The sequence below is a fragment of the Falco biarmicus genome, chromosome 3 (genome assembly GCF_023638135.1).
Source record: "Falco biarmicus isolate bFalBia1 chromosome 3, bFalBia1.pri, whole genome shotgun sequence".
Lineage (NCBI taxonomy): Eukaryota > Metazoa > Chordata > Aves > Falconiformes > Falconidae > Falco > Falco biarmicus.
The window spans coordinates 70,703,359-70,725,427 of record NC_079290.1 but is presented as its reverse complement, the minus strand read 5'-3'; the positions used below and the strand labels follow the sequence as shown (position 1 = coordinate 70,725,427).

The 22,069-nt window shown below is 43.8% G+C and overlaps 1 protein-coding gene across 1 annotated transcript in view; it reads right to left on the bottom strand.

Annotated features, from left to right (window-relative positions):
- GLIPR2 (GLI pathogenesis related 2) overlaps positions 1-21,717 on the bottom strand; it is a 28,427-nt gene extending 6,710 nt beyond the window's left edge. Inside the window, exons 1-3 of the mRNA XM_056332528.1 lie at positions 21,380-21,717; positions 7,199-7,307; positions 3,652-3,755 (exon numbers count right to left, since the gene is read on the bottom strand). Of these exons, the coding sequence (XP_056188503.1) occupies positions 3,652-3,755; positions 7,199-7,307; positions 21,380-21,392 (226 nt within the window). The 5' untranslated portion in view covers positions 21,393-21,717. The remainder of the gene's footprint in view (positions 1-3,651; positions 3,756-7,198; positions 7,308-21,379) is intronic.
- Positions 21,718-22,069: the final 352 nt, after the last annotated feature.

The following is a 22,069-nucleotide window of genomic DNA, read 5'->3' as shown; positions in this document are numbered from 1 at the left end:
GAAGGGAATGAATTATATCTGTCATATGCACCTCACAGGAGGTGGGGGGGGGGGGTCCTATGTGGAAGTTATTACCACGTGAGAAGACAGACAGGTACCTAGCGACTAAACACTCTCCTCTGAAATACTTCTCTTCTGATTCTTTGCCCCTTGGGGAGCTTAAAACAATACAGTCGTGGGACACAAGCCAAACCAGTGCCAAAAGTGACAGCTTATATACAGGGGACTAAGGAAAAACTGTTTTGAGCCCAGTGACCCCTGGGCTTCCAGAGAGAGAACAGCAGAGGAGTCAGCAGAGCATGGAGCCTACCTGCTTTAGCAGGAATTTGCATCCTCAGGCTTTCTGGTTCACAGGACTGACCACAGTATTTCCATTTCAGATTATTATGGAATAAGTGATGCAGTTATATTTAGTGTCCTTGTCCCTTGCATTTCGATGTTTCATTGAAAGCAGCTCCCAGTCCCTGCAAAGCTCCCCCAGAACAGGGGCTGGTTGCTGTTCAAAATGCTTTTCAATCAGAAGAAAAGAACATGGAAAAGACATCTCACTCCCACCTCTCATTCCCAATAACAGCAGAAATGTCGGAACTTTACTTCTATCAAAAAGCATGAAGGTCTGTCCCACAGTCAGCGCTGCAGCTTCTCTTCTGTTGTTCCACTTGCAGAACCAATTAGTATAGTGCTGGGGTTTTTTTTTGAAATATCCTTCCCGTTTGAATTGCTGTAAACCACATTCATAGTTGAGACACTTTCTCCACGGAAGCATAGTTTGACTCCACCCTTCTCCTAGCCATAGCTGATTGATGACCTGCTCGGTTAGACTTACTGGATGTTCGTTTCAGAACCGGCTGAATCTTGGTCTAATGAGTTTCATCAGTGCCGTGACTCTCTGGAGACATCTGCAGTGCATAAAAACTTGGTGCAACAGTCCTTGAATTAGTGTCCAAGTGTAGTTCTGCCCAAGACTAGGTCTAGAATCAGCATAGTGGTTTTATTTTATTTACCTAACATATGAGCTAGTTACGTGGCCATATTGACTGTGCCTCAAGCCGCCTCATATGGCCAGAGGATTGACAATGTGAGGTCAGTCCATACAGAGGACTAAAAGTCCTGGTGTAAAGTTCTGCTGATACCACTCTGAAGGACAGAGAGATAATAAGGGGCCACCGCGCATGAACAGGTCTCAGTACTTTTCCTCTGCTTCCAGCATTCCTCATATAGGTCCTTATTTTATTTTACTTTATTTAACAGTACTGTATAAGCCTGGTGTTACGACAGCAAGAGATGCATCAAGGCAGGCTCTCAGTCAGAATATGCTCCTCCGGGGCTGGGGCAGAGGGTGTCTGTGCTGCTCTGGCCACTAGACCCCATTTGTAGGCAGACCCATGTTCATCCCGTAACAGATTTGGGTGATAACATACAGTGATTTTCTCTTACAAACTCTCTAGAGTTCATAAACTGCAGTGTTTTCACAGGCAACACAGCACATTCTTCACGACCACACCATCCATCCCAACCAGAATTTAGTCATCCAGTGCTTGCCTTCAGCCTCTCGACACATGAGAAATCAGATGAGACATCCTGAGAACCTGACATACCACAGCTGCCAAGACAGGCTGCGGTCTCTTCATTAGTGGCAGATGACAGCTCACTTATTTGAACACAAAGAGGAGGCTGCCATGGAGCAGTTCCTACAGGACTGCAAGGAGGAAACAGCTGTCAACTCTTTCTTGGATTACAGGAATAAATGTATTTCCAGCAACAGCTTTAGGCTATGTAACTCCAAAATCCTGAATACAATTCAAGGTATTCTTGTACAAGGAGAGGAGTCAAACTAGAAGGCTTTTATAGGTGAAAGCTTAAATCTTCTCTGAAACAAGAAATCACCTTCTGGCATTATTACAGAACTCAGTAAGAGCCAAAATAAACAACAGCATCACTTTTAGAGAGAATACAGAGTATGCTAGAGGTTTATTGAGTTTTGCTTTATCTGGGAAAGAAACCAGAAGATACTGCCTGCCTTTGTTAAGCCCTTGAATGGATGCCTTAATACAAATTTCAGCCTCATTGAGCAGGGTACAAATTAACTATCCAAAGGGAGCTATATGAGAAGAAGAGGAAGAATGAACCAGCTCCACAGAGATGAAGACTAAACCCAGACCAGAGAATAACTTTCTTTGAAGAACTAGTTTTCTCATTCCGGTACTTTGAATGATCCTGCTACATAGGAAATGTAGAAGTGTTTTACAGAACAGAAGAGGATGTAGCTTAATTTTCTCAGCAAGACATTCAGTCCTGTGGATAAAAAAATAACAAAAGAATTGCTTAAAACTGGAAAGTTATGTATGGAAACCATGCACTGAAGAAAACAAATGGGATCCAGAAAGAGACAGGCATTATATAATTTAGGGAAAAATTCATGTGTTTTGTTTCCAGCTCCCTAAGTGGGAACTCTGTGACTTTACAGGGAAAGGAGCACAGGCCATTAACACAAACAAGAAGGAAGAAGTAAGCTCAGTGAGTCATAGCTGCTATGCAAACTTTGCCATACATCTGGGTTTTCCCATGCTGCTCTGAACCCTTGCCTCAGACTCTTGCAATGGACAGAATGCCAAATATGAGTAGATCAAATTGTATTTTTCCACCCTGGGTTTCTTTTTCAGCATGAAAAAGTACCTACTGAGAAATAGAGTTAGCACTTGCAGAGGAACCGAGCAGCATCCCTGGGTCTAAAACTCACTTACTAAAATTTCCAGGTCCTTCCAACAGGGCCTCCAGCCTGTAGAAATGAGCTTCTGTCTCCCTGAGGCTGTGCTGGAAATTCCAGGGGTAGATGGGAATAAAGAAAGCAAGTGGTCACTTTTAATACATCCCACCTGCTGTCTCAGCAGGCTAAGGCATGAGCCCTGCCCACTGCAGAAGGCAGGAGGGAAGAACCTGCTGAACATGGCTCCAGTTGAGGACTCCCTGCAGGCTGTCAGCCCGGCCAAAATTCAGCTCCTCCAGCACCCAAACCAAAGGCTGCCAATTACGTGTTACATTTACGATCAGAAAATATATGGAGTATTTTTGTCTTCAAAAATGAAGGCATGAAAAGGGCTCAGAGACTGTTTGCTGACAGTGCGGAAGTGGCTAGATGGCTAACACATTAATTAGCCTCTGCCACATTGGTGTCCACCTCCTGGTTTTGCCCCCACCACTGAACTGCTGTGTAGCATGCAATGGCCATTTTTCCACTTTCCTCACCATAGCTGGCCTGTGGTCAGCCTTCTCTTCAGCTGGACAAACTAAGAATAAAGGTGAAGTTCGGGGGGGTTGACGGCTTCCTTCTCTCCTTCCGTGGATGTACAAGTAACATTCAAGACAGCTCCACAGCAGGGACATATGAAGCAGCCTAGCTGCCAAGTCCCACCTCCAAAGGGACACAGGACACTACCACAGTCCCTTAGCCCCTCTGTGCCTACACGTGCTTCTTGCTCTCAGTACATGTAGGTGACTGCAAACCATCATCCTGTACCCTGGGAGCCTGGGCTGGGCTGTGGCAGATGCATTTTTGGAGGAGTACTCTTGCAACCAGATGCTCTGAGCCCGAAGTACACAAGGCAAGCGATTTATCCAGTGTCTGTGAGACAGCAAGAGAAGAACGCTTACCTGTTTGGTCATAGGATGCCCATGCTAGGTTTTCTCCATATTTTCCATTAGCAGATTCGGAGCTGTGTTTAAGGACCCTCGTGGTAGCCAGTTCTTCTGCATACCTAGCAAAGGAATCCACACATTGAGCCATGGACCACAGCCACCACGAGCAGAGAGAAGGAGGAGCAGGAGGAAGAGGAGGAGATGCAAGCAAGGAATTTTGCTGTGAGATGATGGTTTAAGTCAAGTTACTCAGGTGCAACGCCCTTAAGCCAGGGATGCTTTAAGCTTACAAAGATTTAGGATTTAGGCTAACGGAAGGCCTGGAGGCTATTTTCCCTGTCTTCCATGAGCATCTGTGTTACTGCTGAGAAGGGCTTAGAAGAAATCAAAGGGCATATTTTCCACCACCATGTCCTGCCTAGCACCTGGAAATCCACTGGCCACACTTAGCTGCAGCTGCTGGTGGAAAGGGAAGTACCTGCAGCAATTGCTACAGGTGTCACCTCCTGACATTTCTAGGTCCCTCATGGGAGTAACTTAAATATTCTCAGTGAGATGGAAGAAAGACTGAAGTGGGGGTTGAAAGCAAGTGTAAAAACCCCTACATTTAGAAATGAAAACAAGCCAAATGCAAAACAAGAGCAATGTGCCAAGCAACAGTACAGAAGAGGATAGGACCACACAGAGAATCTGAGGCAACAACTGTGTGCACCAACACAGGGATAAGCAGCCCTGTTTCTATGGAAGCTGACATGTGTGAGAGTGTGGGCTGTATTTTATTATCTTATGACAATAGGGTTAAGAAGAACATCATGTGTAAAACAACTATTCTCTTTATTCAATATTGGAAAGGCTTCAGTACCAAGACAATGAAATTGGAAAGACCATTTGTTATTTCTCATGGCACAAGGAATAGGAGGCAACACATAGAATCATCAGGTCATAGATTTAAAAGTCAAGTAAGACAAAGCACTTTTCCACACTGTGGTGCAGAAGTCATCACTGAAGGATGGTGCAGACACCAAAGCACATGTGAGTTTGAAAAAGAGCTAGACAAATTTACAATGTGTGTGTGTGTGTAACCTTTAGGGCTTATTAAAAAAACCCCAAAACCCAACAACAAAGATGATACAACCTACTACTTAGGAAAACTGTAATTTCCAGGAGAAATCTGTAATTTCCAGAAGATAATGGTGGAAGGACCACCATATTTGTTTTGTCCTGCTACATCTTCCCTAATCGTTAATTACTGGCATCTGCCAGAGTTAGGAAATTGTCCAGCTGAACATTTTGGCCCAAGTTAGTATTTTAGTCATTAGGTTCTCATTTCCTTCTGTCCTAATCCTCCCACCAAAACAAAGTATTTAGCTGCCTCCATTAGTTTAGAATACATGAAAACTTGTTAGTCTGCTAGACCCTGGACTAGAGGTTCTCTAGATGTTCCTTCATGCCATATATCACTACAGTCTTGTAATTTTTCTCTTCAAGCATTCCTACATCCCAAGCAAGAGGTAAGACTAGAACAAAGTACACACCACACATGGACAAAGTTGCCAAGGACTTGGGACAAAGGGTGATTAATTCACTCTAGCTCAGGCAGTTGAAAGCATGGGATTTGCATCTGAGATCATCACCCTATGCTTCATTACAGTCAGAGATAAAGACACCTGCTGAGGGTGACTCATGCTAAAGCAGGGATCCAATAATCAGTTCATCTAACTTGTCACAATTATTGGAACTGAAAATACTAGGAAACAGACCATTTTCAACACAGATAGAGAAGCACAGGGAAGTACCCAGAGGTATGCTAAATATATACCAACGAAGATATCAGATACACCTGAAGGTAGTGTTGTAAGGGTGAAGTTCTCTGAATTTAAGATTATACTAAATTTGTCTTGGCAAATATGAGATTTCTTATATTGCATATATTTTATTCAGATCAAACCATTTCTGGTTCTTGCTATCAACCAGTTTCACCAGTCTCTGAACATTTGTCTTAATTCTTACAAGTTCAGTTACAGACCACAACCAAAGGTTTCCTATTGTTATTCATCATGATGGGGAAAGTCAGCTGAGACCAGAGAGGACTGTGAGGAATTCCAGAGGGATCTAAAAATACCCAGCAGAGGCAACAGCACACTTAAAGATAAATGTGGAGCAATGCATATTTGCAGAATAATCTGAACTATTCATACAAGTTGACTTGTTCAAACCAGCTATAGCACTTTGGAGACACAAGTGTTATTGACAAGTCAATGGCATCTCTTCCTTGTTGTGAGGCATCATGTAAAAGAGAAACAAACCAACCCTTTGAAGAACAGAAGGAAAACCCCAGCAGATTACAAAGGTATGTGGATGAGTCATTGGCATTCCATCTCTTAGAAACACTACATCCAGTTATCATGATGACTCAAGAAAAAAAAATGTGAAAAAATCAAGACAGAATGAGATCTGTTTGCGCCAGAGGGCATGTCCATATATCACATTCATGGCGCGTTGTACAGCACAACACCTGGCAGACATCTGTGGTCTAGGAGTGCAGGAGCTGGTGCATCTCTGTGACAGTGCTGCACCACGCTGGGATGGGACAGTAAGTCGGTTTCTGGAGAGGCTGCAGTCTCTCTGGCTCCCAGCCAGCTAGCATGAAGAGGTTATGGAAGAAAGCCTAATGGGAGATGAGATCTCATGTCTGCAGGGATCAAACGGGCCACTATTTAGCTATTATGGAAAGACATCTATTTTCTGAATAGTTTAATCACCATTTACTCCTTCAGGTATCTCCTTTGTACTGTGAGAATCAGCCTGAAAAAAATGAAGATTTTCAAATCTACTTTGAAAAGATTGCTGTAAAAGGAAAGGAAATAATCTGGTTGTTGTATCTACAGCAAAAAGGACAAGTGGAATTGGACTCAGATTTCTGTAAGGAAGACTTAAGTCAGACAGCAAAAAGATGTATCTACTGTGCATTAGACTGACAAGAAGTTGTGCAGTCTACAGCACTGGAGAAGAGGTAAGATCTGTCCTTCCTGACAGACTAGAGAACAACATATACTGATTTTGCTTTTGGGGGCAGGGAAATAGGCAATTTGATCTGAAATTACTTCCTTCTGATTCCATTGATCTTAGACCAGACATCACTCCCTACCATGAAAGAGTTAGATTCTCACTATTTCAGCAGCAGTGGATATTCTCCTGCAGATGGCAGTTCATGTGACAGAGGTGATGATGAAGCACGTTTTAGGCAACTACCCTCTGCAGTGGAGACATACCAGTGCAGACAGATGCAGCCCATGTCTGGAAAAGGATGCAAGAAAGATTTATATAGTTGTGACCACAGAAGTGTCCATGTGACCAGCCAGTGCTATACGATGGAGAAAGAAGGGACAAAAGAGCTGGGTAGGGAAACTGAAAGAGTCAAGTCCCTCACTTCTCACCCAGTAAGTCTTCACTGAATATCAGCACATCAAAAGACAAATATTTTTTTTTTCAGTATGCACAGTCAAACCTAACAGATAAAAGTGTCACAAATGTCATTAGAGAAAAGAAAGACTGAACTCACTGTTGGGCTCCTCTGTTTAACTTCTTGCAGAGTTTTAAAGGGGGAACTCCATGTTTCTTCCTGTAGTCATTGTGTGCTTTCAAGACTTCTTCGGCAAATTGTTTGGAAGCTGAAATCACATCAAAAAATTGGAAAGGTCTGTCAAATACAGACATTAGTGAAGACAGAAAAAGCATACCCAGTAGCTAAGATGCTGGTGCAGGCTGGACTGAAGAAGAGAGGAATACTACCCTCATTACCTGGCAGTAGGTTGAAATGAACTGCTAATGCTTTCAATCCAGGAATTAACTCTTAAGAGACACTCCCATTGGGATGGTACAGACTTACTAAAGAAGAAAATGTGAACCATATTCCCTACCTCAATAGCAAGGTGATTTAAGGTTAGTTTGACTGACTTTCAAGATTTCAGTGCACTGCATCACCATTATAAAGTCTCAGAGTAAGCAACAAATAGGTCCTTTGATGAGATGCACTAAAAATGCAAATTATTGTCACTGTCTGCAAGAATGTTCTGTATTAGTCAAGACACCACCTAAAGAAAATGAAGATACGAAAATGTTCAGAACTATGCAAGTACTTTGAAATATACACCATTCTTTTTATTCGTTATATAGTACAAATTCATAAAAACTCAAAATGCATCTCTGTTTGGCTCAATACAAATTTAACTGTTCACAAGCAGCAAGTGGTAAGGAAAGAAATGACTGCTGGGGATGATTTTCCCCCTGCCCCCATGCTAATGTGTGTTCAGCAAATATCTGAATTCCAAAGTAACTGCAACATTTTAAAAGAACTCATGTTTGTACTTTGGTAAATGTGGGACTTTGAGCAGCACAAGGCAGAGGACAAGCAACAAGTCATACTGCAATTCACTTTGACAGCAATTTCATGTTACCTCCTTTTATGACATTTTTCCCAAGGGTCAGAGGAAAAAAAAATCCTCTCACATTAGTCACCCTGTGGAATTTGCTGCTTTAAGAAAAATTTGAACCTGAAACAGGGCATTGGGACATTTAAAGAGGTATGGATAGCATCTTCAAAACAGAAAGATAGTTTTCACTTTCTCTGCCTTGCTGAAGCTTCTGAACAGGCCAAGACATCTTTGAGTATTTACTCTGCTTTTACCATGACACAAGTTTGTACATCTATTAATGAGTTATCAGCTTCATTTCTGAATATCCTAATTAGCACCACTCCCATCATTTTCCTTGTAAGACACCTTTGAAGCCCAAATAGACCTCATGACTAAGAAGTTCTTAACCTTAGATTTCTCAGCTTCCTCTCACTACTTGATTCTAACAACTATAATCAGTTATTCTCTCCTTTATTAGCATGTACACTATTCTGCTGTTTGCGATGATGCATTTTCCCCACAGCAGAGCTGTCAGTTTCACATACTGCTCTCATAACTTTTTCCTATGGCAATTACCCAACCTGTGCTCATATATTAAGTTATCCTTGGAGTGCTCGCCAGTTTCCCCAACAGCTTTAGGATAATACAGCAGCCTAAGATAATCTCAATATCAAATGCACATAGAAAGCCATCACTGTTTCATGCATAACCTTAAACCTTTTGAACACAGTCTGAAGACAGGTTAACCTTTTCCAGACCAAAGTGTCATTGTGGACGTATATCTAATATATTCTACATCAACATGCTTTCAGGATCACTTTTTTTGGTATAGAATTGTTGGCATAAGGAACGCTGTTGAGTAAGATGAAATCTGCCCACCACCTTCCTCCTCAGGTTTTCCTTCAGTTTTGTGTGTCACAAGTTGCATATCATCAAACAAAACAGGCACTCCATTCTGCTGTTTAAACACCCACACCCCCTTTTGCTAACAAACCTGTCCCATTGCTCTTATTACCATTGCTCACAGCTCACTAATTCTGTAAGCCGGACTCTGAAATCTCTCATCTGTGGAGTCACAGCCTATTTCTAAAGCATCTATTACAGGTTAGAGAGGAAAGCAAGCCAGCAGCCAGTTCACTTAACTTCACTGATGCAGGAGTCCATGATTCCAGCAGGGACATTTTAAGACAGTCTGCAAATCAGAGAAGTTGAAATACATGGCTTTGGAAGTTGCACCACATACTCCAGGCTGCATTTGTCTGCACAAGACCATCTTAAAGCTTGTGGCTATTATCACCTAGACTTAATATCTCATCCACTCAGCATTAAATAGCAGATAAACAATCTGACCTGCAAGTGTGAAAGTTGCTGTTCAAATTATTTACTCTCAGTGGCAATAAAATTGAAATTCTAAAAATAAATAAATAAATAGAAATAAAAAAGAAGTCAACTTAAATACAGGCTTTGTCAACTGTCAGTCCATCCATTAACAGAAATGTTGCATAATCCAGCTCTGTACTAACATTTTGACTTACAAAGACCAACAAGATGTGGACAAAACTGCATTTCATCTAGGCACAGCAGGCACCACTATGCTGTCCCTAGAGAACCTCCATCCTCCCCTTTCCTCAAAGGCGGCTGCTAAAGAAACACTTATCTACTGTGACTCAAGCTCATGTGCTGACCGCCTCGCTCTGCATGGCTTCCCCCGTGCATGCTGATGAGTGGAGAGGGACACCCAACTGCCAGATGTATTTCAGATGTGTTTTGAAAGGCATGTTAAGTTTTTCCATTTTACCAATGTTCCATACACTGAGAAACCAGACATTAAAAGTGAGAGTTAATGGGAGTTTTCAGGCTCCCACCCAAATGGGAACAGCTTCCCAGACAGCTTTGGAGACATACTTTTTTCCCTTTGTACAGGCTGCTTAAACTGCTAGAAGAAATTATTGCCTACTGCCAGGAAGTTAGGTTTGGCCATGGATCATTACACAGCTTAATATGTAAAACAACTAAAGGTATTAGATATAGTTGTTTGCTCCTCATTATTCAATTATTTACCTCTATTTTGAATTCTTCTGGAACATTGGCTAACTTAACGACAACACGTGACAACTAATTTCCAGTGTATGATGTACAGAGCACACCTTATAGTTGTTATGCTTTTGGACTTTCAGTTTCATTGATCAACTTCGTGTCACCACAGAAAACTGAGCAGAAGCATCTAGGTTGCCTTTTCCAATTGGATTTTTTCCCCCTGAGTGTTCTATTTCTCTGTTTTCTTACTGTCTCTAAACATGGCCAATCTTAGTCTTTCTCAGGTGAAGAACTCTTCATGCCTGAATCCTTTCTGCCTCTTCTCTGAACCCTGTCTTCTCCTGCTTTGTTTTTCCCTTAGTTTGGACATCAAAGGTGGAGACAGTCTTTTTAGCAGGGCCTGTAGTGTAGGACAAGGGGTAATGGTTTTAAACTAAAGAAGGTAGATGCAGAGTAGAAACAAGGAGGAAATTTTTACAATGAGGGTGGTGAGACACTGGCACAGGTTGCCCAGAGAGGTGGTAGATGCCCCATCCCTGGAAACATCCAAGGTCAGGCTGGATGGGGCTCTGAGCAACCTGATCTAGCTGAAGATGTCCCTGCTCGTTGCAGGGGGGTTGGATTGGATGACCTTTAAAGGTCACTTCCAGCACAAATAGTTCTATGATTCTATGAAATGGACTTCATGCAGAATCTTACACAGAAGTGTCCCATTATGTCTGTCTCAATACCTCCTTGAACTGTAACATAGGCCTCAACTCTTCACCCAGTGTGTGCATTACAGGTAAATGGAGATAATGATCCCACCTTTCAATTCTGCCCCAAAATAATTAGAAATGTGCTTGTGTAATGGCTAAAGCAACATATCTGAAGAAAGCCGCAAAATACACTTCAAAGGACCCACCATTTCTGAAAGAGGTAAACGCAAAAACCTGATACCAACAGCCCTGGCAATGTGAGTCATATCACCCAGGATATGAGCCTTCCCTGCCCAGAACCCAGGCAGGAAGAAGCCAAGAGCCAGAATACATACAGAGGACACAAATGCAAAGTGAGCAGAAAACACATGAAGATGAAGAGGTAATTGCATAACTGTTTAAACACTGTGTGTAGTTCTGCTTTAATACTGAAATCCCTTCACTCTCCCTTGATTCTGCAGAATTGCTCTACCCTACTCTAATAGCAGAAATGGGGTGTGAAATAAGAATGCAGCAAATACAACTTTTTATATGTCCAACAGGTTTGTGAAAAAATTCATTGGAGGTCTTAGGGAACTGTAAAGTAATTGTAACAGGAAGTCCTTTGTTAACTGGTAACTGGTGAACTGCCCGAGACAACTGAAGTTACCTCTATTTCTACAAACTTCTCGAAGTATATCAACAGACTGGAAACAAACAAAATTCTTGAGTAAAAGACATACCAGTTTCTAATGACCACATTTTCTTCTAGACCTTTCTAAGAGACCTGACATATTTATTATTCATAATATTTGTCCTCACTTGAAATGTAACTCCCTGGAAACTAGCCCTAGCTGAATCTTTCACACTCTTAAGAACGATGTTCCTTCAATGGAGAAGTGATGGATATTTAACTGATAGGAGAAATGTTAAAGAGGACAGCCATGCCTCTGCTCATTTTGACTCCACATAGGTTTGAAGTCACAAACACTCCAGGATGGTCTTATACTGGCTGGCCTCTGCAGTGCCACAGGGAGTGAATATTCCTTGTTTCTTTCTCCATGTAGTTTGACTGCACTTTCTTCATCTTCAAAGACTGGCCCTTAATGCTATTCCTAAATATGTCATTTGAGAGCATGGATCTGACACTCCAATTCAGGGATCACTTCCAGCCATAAAAACTGACCTTCAGTGCTAAATTCTCTAACAAAGCTGGTTGATTGCTTGGAAACGTAAAGAAGCAATGAAATCCCGTGTACGTCCTGGAGGGGAGGCAAGATAAAATGATACTACATTCAGAAAGCATTATATCCTTCATGGGTATACTTTGTCTTCTTTTACACTTCTGAACCAAGAACTCAGTAAATGGGCAACATCTCCATCCCATACAATAGGCATTTATGGGAGATAGCATATTTGTTAGTACACTATTTCCCGTTCAACTTGAATTATCCTATGACCCTACTGAAAGTTGGAAGAGAAAGTATTCCTTGTGGGAATGAAAGGAATTGGAGGTTATAATTAGACATGGGTTTTAATGGGAGTAGTTTCCCAGAACCTTCTTGTGTTTATCAGGCTGCTCAAAATAGCTTTCCCTTCAGCTCAGGAGATCCCTCTTCAGGTAGGTTCTCTGATGTCTTTCAGCAGTGACTTTTGCCTGAAACTTTCTTACATACCTGCTTATCACGGGGGTGAACTTCAGGACAACAGTAAGATGACTGAGTTAATCAAATCTGATGGATAACGTCCACACTCATTTTATTATCTGGGCTTCCTCTACAGCAAACCGGCAACTTAATAACTTTGCATTACCTGTGCCATATGGTGTAACACACTATTTTCTCCCATACCGAATTTCAGGCATATAGCTTGATAATATGAAGCCACCGGTGTAATAATGTTTCAATGACATTAGTCGTGTCACTATTTGAGTGCAAATCCTATTCTTGCTGTAATAGACAGTGTTGATTATTTCCTCACTTAAGGCCTTTTATAAACTGTTAGGCAATTGACTGCCCTGATTAAAAAGGAACACCTGGTAAACTGGAAACAGCACAGCTCTGAGAGGCATCAGAGCCTTCTGTGATATAAACTTTTTTTTAAAAAAAAAAAGCAACACTAATCAGCAGGTTTGAGCATTGACAGAACCAAGTTCTCACTTTCATTGGAGGCAGGGGTTGGGGAGGGGAGTCCTCTGCTTGCAGCCCCTCTCTCCTCTGAACCATCAGACCAATAAGCCTGTCAACAAGTAGTGACTACCATGGAGTGGTCGTCTTGCATAAGGTTGGAACTGACTGCTCATCATATCCAGAGAAGCCAGTGTTGGCTTTGCATGAAAGACAACCAAAAGAATGATTTTTATTATTACTCTGCCGTGGAAGACAATTAAATATTTTAATCATGCCACACACCCACACAAACAACCCTTGTAGGCAGTTCATGTGTAAGCTGCTAACCCTTTTAAAGAGGCTAAGGAGACCCTCTCATAAGTAAGGCTTTGTATTCTTAAATCTAACTGCCACACAATTCTTGGGCTCATACGCTTCAAAATGCAAAGCCACAAGTGACCTGCATGTATTACAACTGACCATACCAAGCAGAAGTGAAGAAATCTTCCCAATTTCTTCTCTTCCTCTCTCCCCAAAAACATATGTGCTTAGAGTTTCTAATTATAGTAATTTATGAAGAAAATGATGTGCGATTGTATTTACTAATGAGTAACACCAGAAATCAGAACTTCTCCACTATCAGATCTGAGCTTCAGCTATTAGATTGTGATTCCATCTTATAACATTTGCATGACAGCAGCATGATACTATACTCTTCAGCAAGTAACAACTCTTCTAAGTCTTTTGTAAGTCATTTGAATGTCTAACTTAAGTAATTTTTGTGGGTCACAGTATTTTGGATGCTGCATATTCTTGTGCTCTGTGGATGGCCAGCAATAGAGACAACCTTGTTGGTACCCAGTGCCAAGTTCATTTTACATAGAACTGTTAGCTGCCTGGTGCCAACCTAAGCCTTTGTAAAGTGAAGAATTTTGCAAAGAAGAACTGAAGACAGATTGAAGAACTATCCCATGTCTCCTGTGACATGCTCTGCCATTTCATACCTCTATCATTTATGTTCTACTATTGCTTGGGGTAGCCATACCTAACTAGCTTTCATCTCATTAGCTCCAAACCCCCCAGCCTTGCTTTTCTGCCAAGGCCATCCAAGCTAGCTAGGACAATGCTTAAAGTAGGCTTGTTTATGCACCTCCCTGAGGCATGGAAATGTGGTCATGCACATTTCTTCCAATCACTGAAGGGTAAACTCACCTATCCAGTAGCCCAGTCCAGGCAGGAAGACACAGAAAACTTTTTTTACCCATATTTATTGTCAATTACATGATCTCATTCTCGCCCCCCTGCTCAACAGGCTAAACCCCAGTTCTCGTAACTGAGAATCTTGAAAAACGTGGTCTTTATTTCACAGAATGGTTTGGTTGGAAGTGACCTTTAAAGGTCACCCAGTCCAACCCCCCTGCAATGAGCAGGGACATCTTCAACTAGATCAGGTTGCTCAGAGCCCCATCCAATCTGACCTTGGATGTTTCCAGGAATGGGGCATCTACCACCTCTCTGGGCAACCTGTGCCAGTGTTTCACCACCCTCATAAAAACTTTCTTCCTCATACCTAGTCTGATTATTATATATAATAAGGATCAGATAGGCATATTGCCCCCACACCACCCTCTGGAAGGTAAAATTCCACCTAAACCCCAAAATCTTTGATTTCACTGTTCCTTCTGCAGCTCCCCGTTGCTTACACACTGGCCTAGCTCTTAGGAACCAAAGATAAAAAGAGACTGCATTATATGCAAGTAACGTACATGAATGCCTACACCCAGGGACTGCAGTTCCAAAGCGAAGCCTTTTTCATCTCTCCAGAAAGACAGTGCCACACCTACAACAGTGCAATGGAAATCCTGCCAGGAGGCAGTTCAGGGAAATGTACTACTCATGGTCCTAAGTCCTTAAACAGTGGAGATGTAGAAGCTATAGGAGCTGTCATGTCTAAGCATGTGGAGGAAAAGAAGGTTATCAGGAGTAGCCAACATGCATTCACCAAGGCAAGACCATGCCTGAACAACATAACAGCCTTCTACGATGGAATGACTGGCTGGGCAGATGAGGGGAGAGCGGTGGATGTTGTCTACCTTAACCTCAGCAAGGCTGTTGGCACCGTCTCCCATAACATCCCCACAGGTAAGCTCAGGCAGTGTGGGTCAGATGAGCAGTGGGGTGGATGGAGAACTGGCTGATGGCAGAGCTCAGGGGGTTGTGATCAGCAGCACAGAGTCCAGCTGGAGGCCTGTAGCTTGTGGTGTTCCCCAGGGGCCAGTACTGGGTCCAGTCCTGTTCAACCTATTCATCACTGACCTGGACGAAGGGGCAGAGTGTGCCCTCAGCGAGTTTGCTGATGGTACAAACCTGGGAGCAGGGGCTGACACACCAGGCGGCTGCGCTGCCATTCAGGCAGACCCGGGCAGGCTGGAGAGCTGGGCGGAGAGGGACCTCATGAAGTTCAACAAAGGCACGTGCAGGGTCCTGCACCTGGGGAGGGACAACCCCACGCACCAGCACAGGCTGGGGCTGACCTGCTGGGAGGCGGCTCTGCGGAGAGGGACCTGGGAGTGCTGGTGGGCAGCACATTGCCCATGAGCCAGCAGGGTGCCCTGGTGGCCAAGGAGGCCAGTGAGATCCCGGGGGGCATTAGGAGGAGGGTGGCCAGCGGGTGGAGGGAGGTGATCCTGCCCCTCTGCTCTGCCCTGCTCAGGCCACATCTGGAGTGCTGTGTCCAGTGCTGGTCTGCCCAGTTTGAGAGGGACAGGGAACCACTGAGGAGGGTCCAGCGGAGGGCTGCAAAGATGATGAGGGGACTGGAGCACCTCTGTTACGAGGAAAGGCTGAGAGAGCTGGGCCTGTGTAGCCTGGGGAAGAGAAGACAGAGAGGGGATCTTATCAATGCATAAATATCCTGGGCGAGCACCAGGAGGACAGGGACAGGCTCTGCCCAGTGACAGGTCCAGGGGCAATGGGCACAAACCAAAACATGGGAAGTTCCACCTGAACATGAGGAAAAGCCTGTTTGAGGGTGACGGAGCTCTGGAACAGGCTGCCCAGAGAGGCTGCAGAGTCTCCTTCTCTGGAGGCATTCACAACCCACATGGACGTGATCCTGTGCCACCTACTCTGGGTGACTCTGCCCTAGCAAGGTCCTGGACCAGATGATCTACAAAGGTTCCTTCCAACCCCGACCATTCTGATTCTGTGATCAGGAATCACTTTCTCACCACTAGGGTGACCAAGCACTGGCAGAGGTTGCCCAGGGAGGTTGTGAAGTCTCCATCCTTGGAGATATTCAAAAGCCATTTTGGCATGGTGCTGGGCAACCAGCTCTAGGTGGCCCTGCTTCAGCAGGGTGCTGGACCAGCTGACCTCCAGAAGTCCCTTCCCACCTCGACTCTTGTCTGATTCTAAGCTGAGAGATCTGTTTTAGTAATGAGTCTTCATAAGGGAAAATTCAAAACCAGGTTATACCCTACCACAGTTCACCCCAAATCACTTTCTGAGGATCACTTATTAAGTGCCCAACATGTGCCTATGGCCCACAGAATTCACAAGTGTGACGAGCAAACACATAGGGTATAATTAAGCATGTATTCAATAATTTCTTAACATCTGCCTATCACAAACTATCATCAGAGTTGTTTCATGGAAAACAGGACCCCTTGCCCCCCAAATTTATGTTTACAACAAGGACATGGAGACTTCAGGAACACCTGCAACCCCATCTCAGCCTTGTGACGCACACAGGTGTGTATACAGGGACAGCCTGCACAATCTGTGTCAGAAAATGCCCCTAAACCCCATGCCTACAATGGTGGCATGGCAAAGCTTCAGAAGGACAGTTAACTTACCATTTCATACAGCTCTGCAACCATCATGCTTAGAGCTGAAAGCAAACAAAGCCCGTACGATTTCAGTTCAAAGCCAAGATTTGGTCTAGTAATTCAGTTCCGTCAACTTTAAATTATACAAAATAATGTTGGTGGCCTTAAACAGGCCCATATTATCTTCCTCCACAACACCCCAGACTACTGCTTTCTCCTTATACTTGCTTGCACAGGAGACAGTTCTGAACCAGAGTGGCTGGCCACCCACCTGGCCTCACCTCACTCCCCCTCTGCAGGGCCACCCAGCCCAGCTCTGGCAGAGCTGCTGTTCAGACCTTCAAAGACTGGGCAGAACTTGCTTACATCTGCCTATAAAAACATAACACAGATATGCACCAGCCAATCTGTCGAAGAACAGCATGGCCTGTACCAAAATAGTGATCTGAAATAGCCTTCTGGCCTGTTGAGATATGTAATAAACAGCAAAGCAGTTAAAATCAAGAGGCTCATTTTTGCATGCTTTTTGCTCCTGCACATCAAGCAGCAACTGAGGCAAATTCAAATTCAGGCAAGACAGACACTACCAACTGTCTTCTGATTGAAAACTAAGGGTTTGAATGTTTCCAGTAATAAAAGCCTTCTTCGTGCTTAATTTTATTTTTTTTTAAGAAGGATTTTGTGGAGGATTCAGAAAGGAGAAAAGATGTTTTTTGGTTATTGACATGCAACTCTATGACATAGGAAACCTTGGTAGGTTTCTCGGCTACTACAGACTTTCACATTCCATCTTATTCTTTGTGGGCCCTTCATATTTGCTTTGGTATTTATCTGCCTTGAACATGAGGAGCTAAGGCTCCTAATCTAACAGTCAACATGCAACCACTGTTGCATGGGATGGCTGCTCTCTCACTCCCCTCCTCTCCTCCACCAAAACACTGATGGTTCAACAGACAGGTAAAAATTGGGCCCAGAATACTGTTTGACGAGGCCTGATCCTTCCTGACAGACTTTTCTCTATTTGCCATTTATTGAACTTGAACCAAGCAACCAGTGTCTTATACACACAAAAACTAGAGCAGTGTGGAGTTTTTAATTTAATTAACTTGATTTTTGAAAGGCCCTTTTCCCACCACACCTCCAGCTCAGTTCTGGTGTAAAGAGAAACAGCCATTAACTTGTATTGATAATAAGTTCTGCAAATGCCCCCGTTACCGAACATGAACGCACGGTTGCTAGCAGGTTAGTCTAATTAATTTCCTCTGTGCCCACCAGTCCTGTAAAATCATCCAGCAGGAAACACTGTCATTTTGGCAGCTGGCGAATATCACATTTCTCAGAAAGCAAACAGGTCACTTCTCTAATATGCTTGTACTCTTGTTATGACCTGCTACGGCTTTCTCCCACCAAGATGCTAAAGTACAAATTTGCACTTCAGAGCAGTTGAAGATGTAGCTCACTCTGCAGAAAACACCACGGTCCCTTTTATTGTGCTCCAAAGGTACATCTTAAGAGTTAAAAACCAGCACATGCTTTCAAGGAAGATTAAAACCAGCATGGAAAACTGCAGTTTGGTTCCTATCTCTTTTCTTTTTTTCAAAATCCTTTCTCAGCCCTTTTTTTTGTATTTGCTCAACAAGCGGTGCAGTGGGTAACTCCCAGCCCTTTCTCTAGAGTCCCACCCACATTTGCAGAAGGGGAGAAAAAAAAGAAAAAGACAAGAAGGAAAAAGAAAAAACAAACTCTATAAAAAGATAGTCAATATTTAGTAAGCTCGTCCTCGTCTTTGACTGCGTCTGCACCCACTGGCCAGAAGAAACAGGCAATTCCCTGGCCGTCACCTCTGCCCGGTTTTTAGGAGGCAAGTGGGGCAAGCTCCCTTCCCCCACCAGGCAGGGCTGGAGGGGAAGCGGAAGAAATGAGACTTTGAGCAGCCTTTTCCTGCCACCATCCCAGCCTTTTTGGAGACTCCCACTGCATTAGAAATCCCCGCGCTCCCGAGCGTAGGAGTGGAGCTGGCAGCCAGCTGCTTCCCGCAGCATCGCCGGCAGCTGCTCACATGGATATCCCCTCTGGGGCCAGGGCTGGCCGCAGGACCCCGGCCTCCACCGTGCACAGCTGCAGGGGTGTCAGAGCCCTGCCAACACGGCAGTCTTAGCAACAGGGCAACAAAAAGCAGCCAGCTCACCATCACCTTGCTTCCCGCAGAAAATACGTACCCCAGCCGGTTCGGTTGGGGCTCCCCAGGATCTGTGGCGACGGGGGCCTGCACCATCTGCTAACCCAAACGCTGCCCAAAAAGAGGAGACCAAGGGGAGGGCACAGGGGGTCCTCATGTTTGGCTTATTATTTCCAGGAGCTATGGCCAGGGGAGGTGTTTTACTAAATCTGATGAGGGAGTTTCAGTATGAATTTGGTATTAGTAGCCTGCAGCTTCCAGGGAAGAAGGCTGAGTCAGACGTCTTCCGACACGCAGCTCGATTCAGTGAAGCAAAACCAACGCTAAGTTTCTAGCTCTGATACTTGTAATGAACATTGCTTCAAATGTAATCCAATAGCTATTATCAACTGTTGGAGAGCTTTTATCGAAGACCTGAGATTTTCAGCAGCAGGATTTCTTTGCCTGGGGCTACTCAGACCTCAGGATAGGTTTACTGAAGACAACAAGTTAAAGAAACTGCTCTGAAAACATTTATTCTAAAATAGTGGCCCTACTCTACAGGAATTACAGCATCCTGAAGTTTACGCCTTCAGGTAATCTCTGCCTTAATCTTTCTGACACAGGAGAGGAGCGAGGACTCTGTTTCGAGGTCAGACAGATCCCAGCACAGAGAAACTTGCCCGCATCATGTCCTCAAGAGCACTACAGCAGGAACAGGAGGTATTTTGCACAAAACACAGAGGAAGCAGTACTCTGCAAAACAGCTGCTCTTGCCCATTCAAAGGCAAACCACACTGAATGATCTCAGACAGGAATTTGAAGACTTCAATGCACTGGAAAGGCCAGGTGGGATTTACTCAATAAACCGATTGTCAGGACAGGATCTCAGTTTCATGATTCATCTAAAAATACCACACGCAGCTCAAAGACATAACCTGGACCTAGTTTACCATTGATTTGAAAAGCATGACACAAGTGACAAAACATTTTTTAAATGTACTTAGATCTCAAGCTCTATTTGTTTACATAACTACTTAGGGATGCAAACGTTACCCAAGCCTCCACAAAAGGAGTTTCTAGTCTGTCATTGCTCCTAAGTGTGGACAATTAACTAATGTGCAGTAATAAAGGTGCAGGAAATAACAAAGACAGTAATTCCTTTCTGACTGTATTAGCAACTTGCATATATTAAACCAAGAGATTTTCATCATTTTGGGATTGGGAGGTGCACAGTGGAATATCTCTACCGCTTTGGCCCAATGTGCTTTGCTAATGTAATGTACAGCTACTAGACTTACCCAGTATTTGTACTTCTTATGCCATTAGCAAAGAAGTGCTGAACTTGATACTTCTCAGCAACTACAATTATTTAAATTGTTGTAAACTTATTTACTAAATCCCAATCCACTTGAAAACAGCTTCCAGGACATGGGGCCAAAACCACCCACTGGCAGCTATATGGTGCATCGCCTGGACTGGGTGTCACACTAGTAAGCCCTTTACAGTCACATTTGCAGACAGCTCTGATCTCATCTAGGATGCTCACCTTTAAAAAAAGAAAAAGGAAAACAACTCAACAAGCCCACGCTGAGGCTCACTAAAGTGTTAGCTGCACAAAGATTTTCCTCAAGTTTCTCTGGAAAAGGTCTATGGTTTTGAGTGAGTAAGTACTAAGTTTTGCTGAGCATGTTCCATACATGCTGTTTACACACAGGACAGACAGACAATACACCACCAGGCTCTGATTTCTCACATAAATAGCTTCCTAACCACAAGAACCAAAATAAGCCCTCCAGTTTTGCAGCTGTTTCAGAAGATCGGCACACATTTCCACTCATGGCTCTCACAGGACAAAGATGGAGAAAGCCCCGGCCACGAGCTCTCTCTTCTTAAGGTCTCTGGCTCCTTGGCAGCTTCAGAGGAGCTCTCCCCCCGCCGAGACTGTCACAGCAGGGCATGCAGACAGCTGGCGGCGGTGGGGAAAGGACCAACAAGGCAGCCAGCAGCAGGGAGAGACTTCACGAACATCTGCACAGCTGGGGAGAGACTTAGGAGCTGAGCAAGGCTATCCTCAGTTAAACAGTCCCCAAATCTTAAATCTAAATCCTCCTGACAGAGAAGGTGATAAGAAGCTTTCCCCACACCCCCAAAAAGCATCCTGCACCCTATTTGCAAGGCAGGTAAGTTTGGTCAGGCAGCCAGACACAAGATAATTTTATTTCCTTTATATATATAATTATTTCGTAGAGCAAAGAAAAGCTACTACAAGTTACAAAACTTAAGCTGTATATAAAATACAACTACCTTGCGCAGGTTGGGGAGGGGGGGTCGTTCTGCTTGGTTTTTTAATTTAACCCTGTGTCAGAGAGAAGGCTCCTCCCAGGCTGTACCATGCACAAATGAAAGCAGCTTTCTCGGAGGAAAGCCACTAATGCTTTACAACCCTTTCCGAGCACAAAACCCGGCACGCACATTTTAAGAACACACAGCCAACTGCACAAAGACATTTACTCACCTGATTTTCCCATGATCAAGTGGTGGTTGTGTTGGTTTGTTTGGGTTTTTTTAATTTCACCTGCTGCCTCCTCTCTTGACTGAGTTTCGCTGCAAAGTGCCAGGGACGAAGCGTTTGCAATTTCAGCTCAACTTCTCCACTCGCCTGCGACCGCTGCCGGAGAAAACCCAGCAGCATGAACCCGTCACCGCCCCTCCTGCAGCGCCATGCTGAGCCTGCCCATGCCTTATAAGGGTAGGGACACCGCTATTTTTTGTTAAAAAGATCCTGTTTCGGGTCAGGAGCTATTTCTCCACCACAGTAACCAAGCAGTTCCAAAACACCATATGTTTTCACATACCAAGTCAGCTTAGTAATCATGGCTGCCTTCTGATAAGAGCAGGCTGTGATATGAAATTCTGCTGACAAATAATTCTGCTGCCACAGCCGGCATAGCCCATGAGGTTAATTCATACAGCTAAATACTTGTTAAAATTTTACCCAGTTACTCTACATACAGTTGAAAAGGCAAGTGATAAGGCAGTTTGAAGTATAACTAAGTTTTGTGTCTAAACCAAACCGCTTTCTGGACTGTTACAATATAATCCGTAGAAGGTATTAGTAAAATGCAGCACAAGATTTTGCAGGTTAAACAGGAACTGTGCTGATGGTGTATTCTGTGAAAAGAGAGCTGGATGTGCGTGCGCCTCA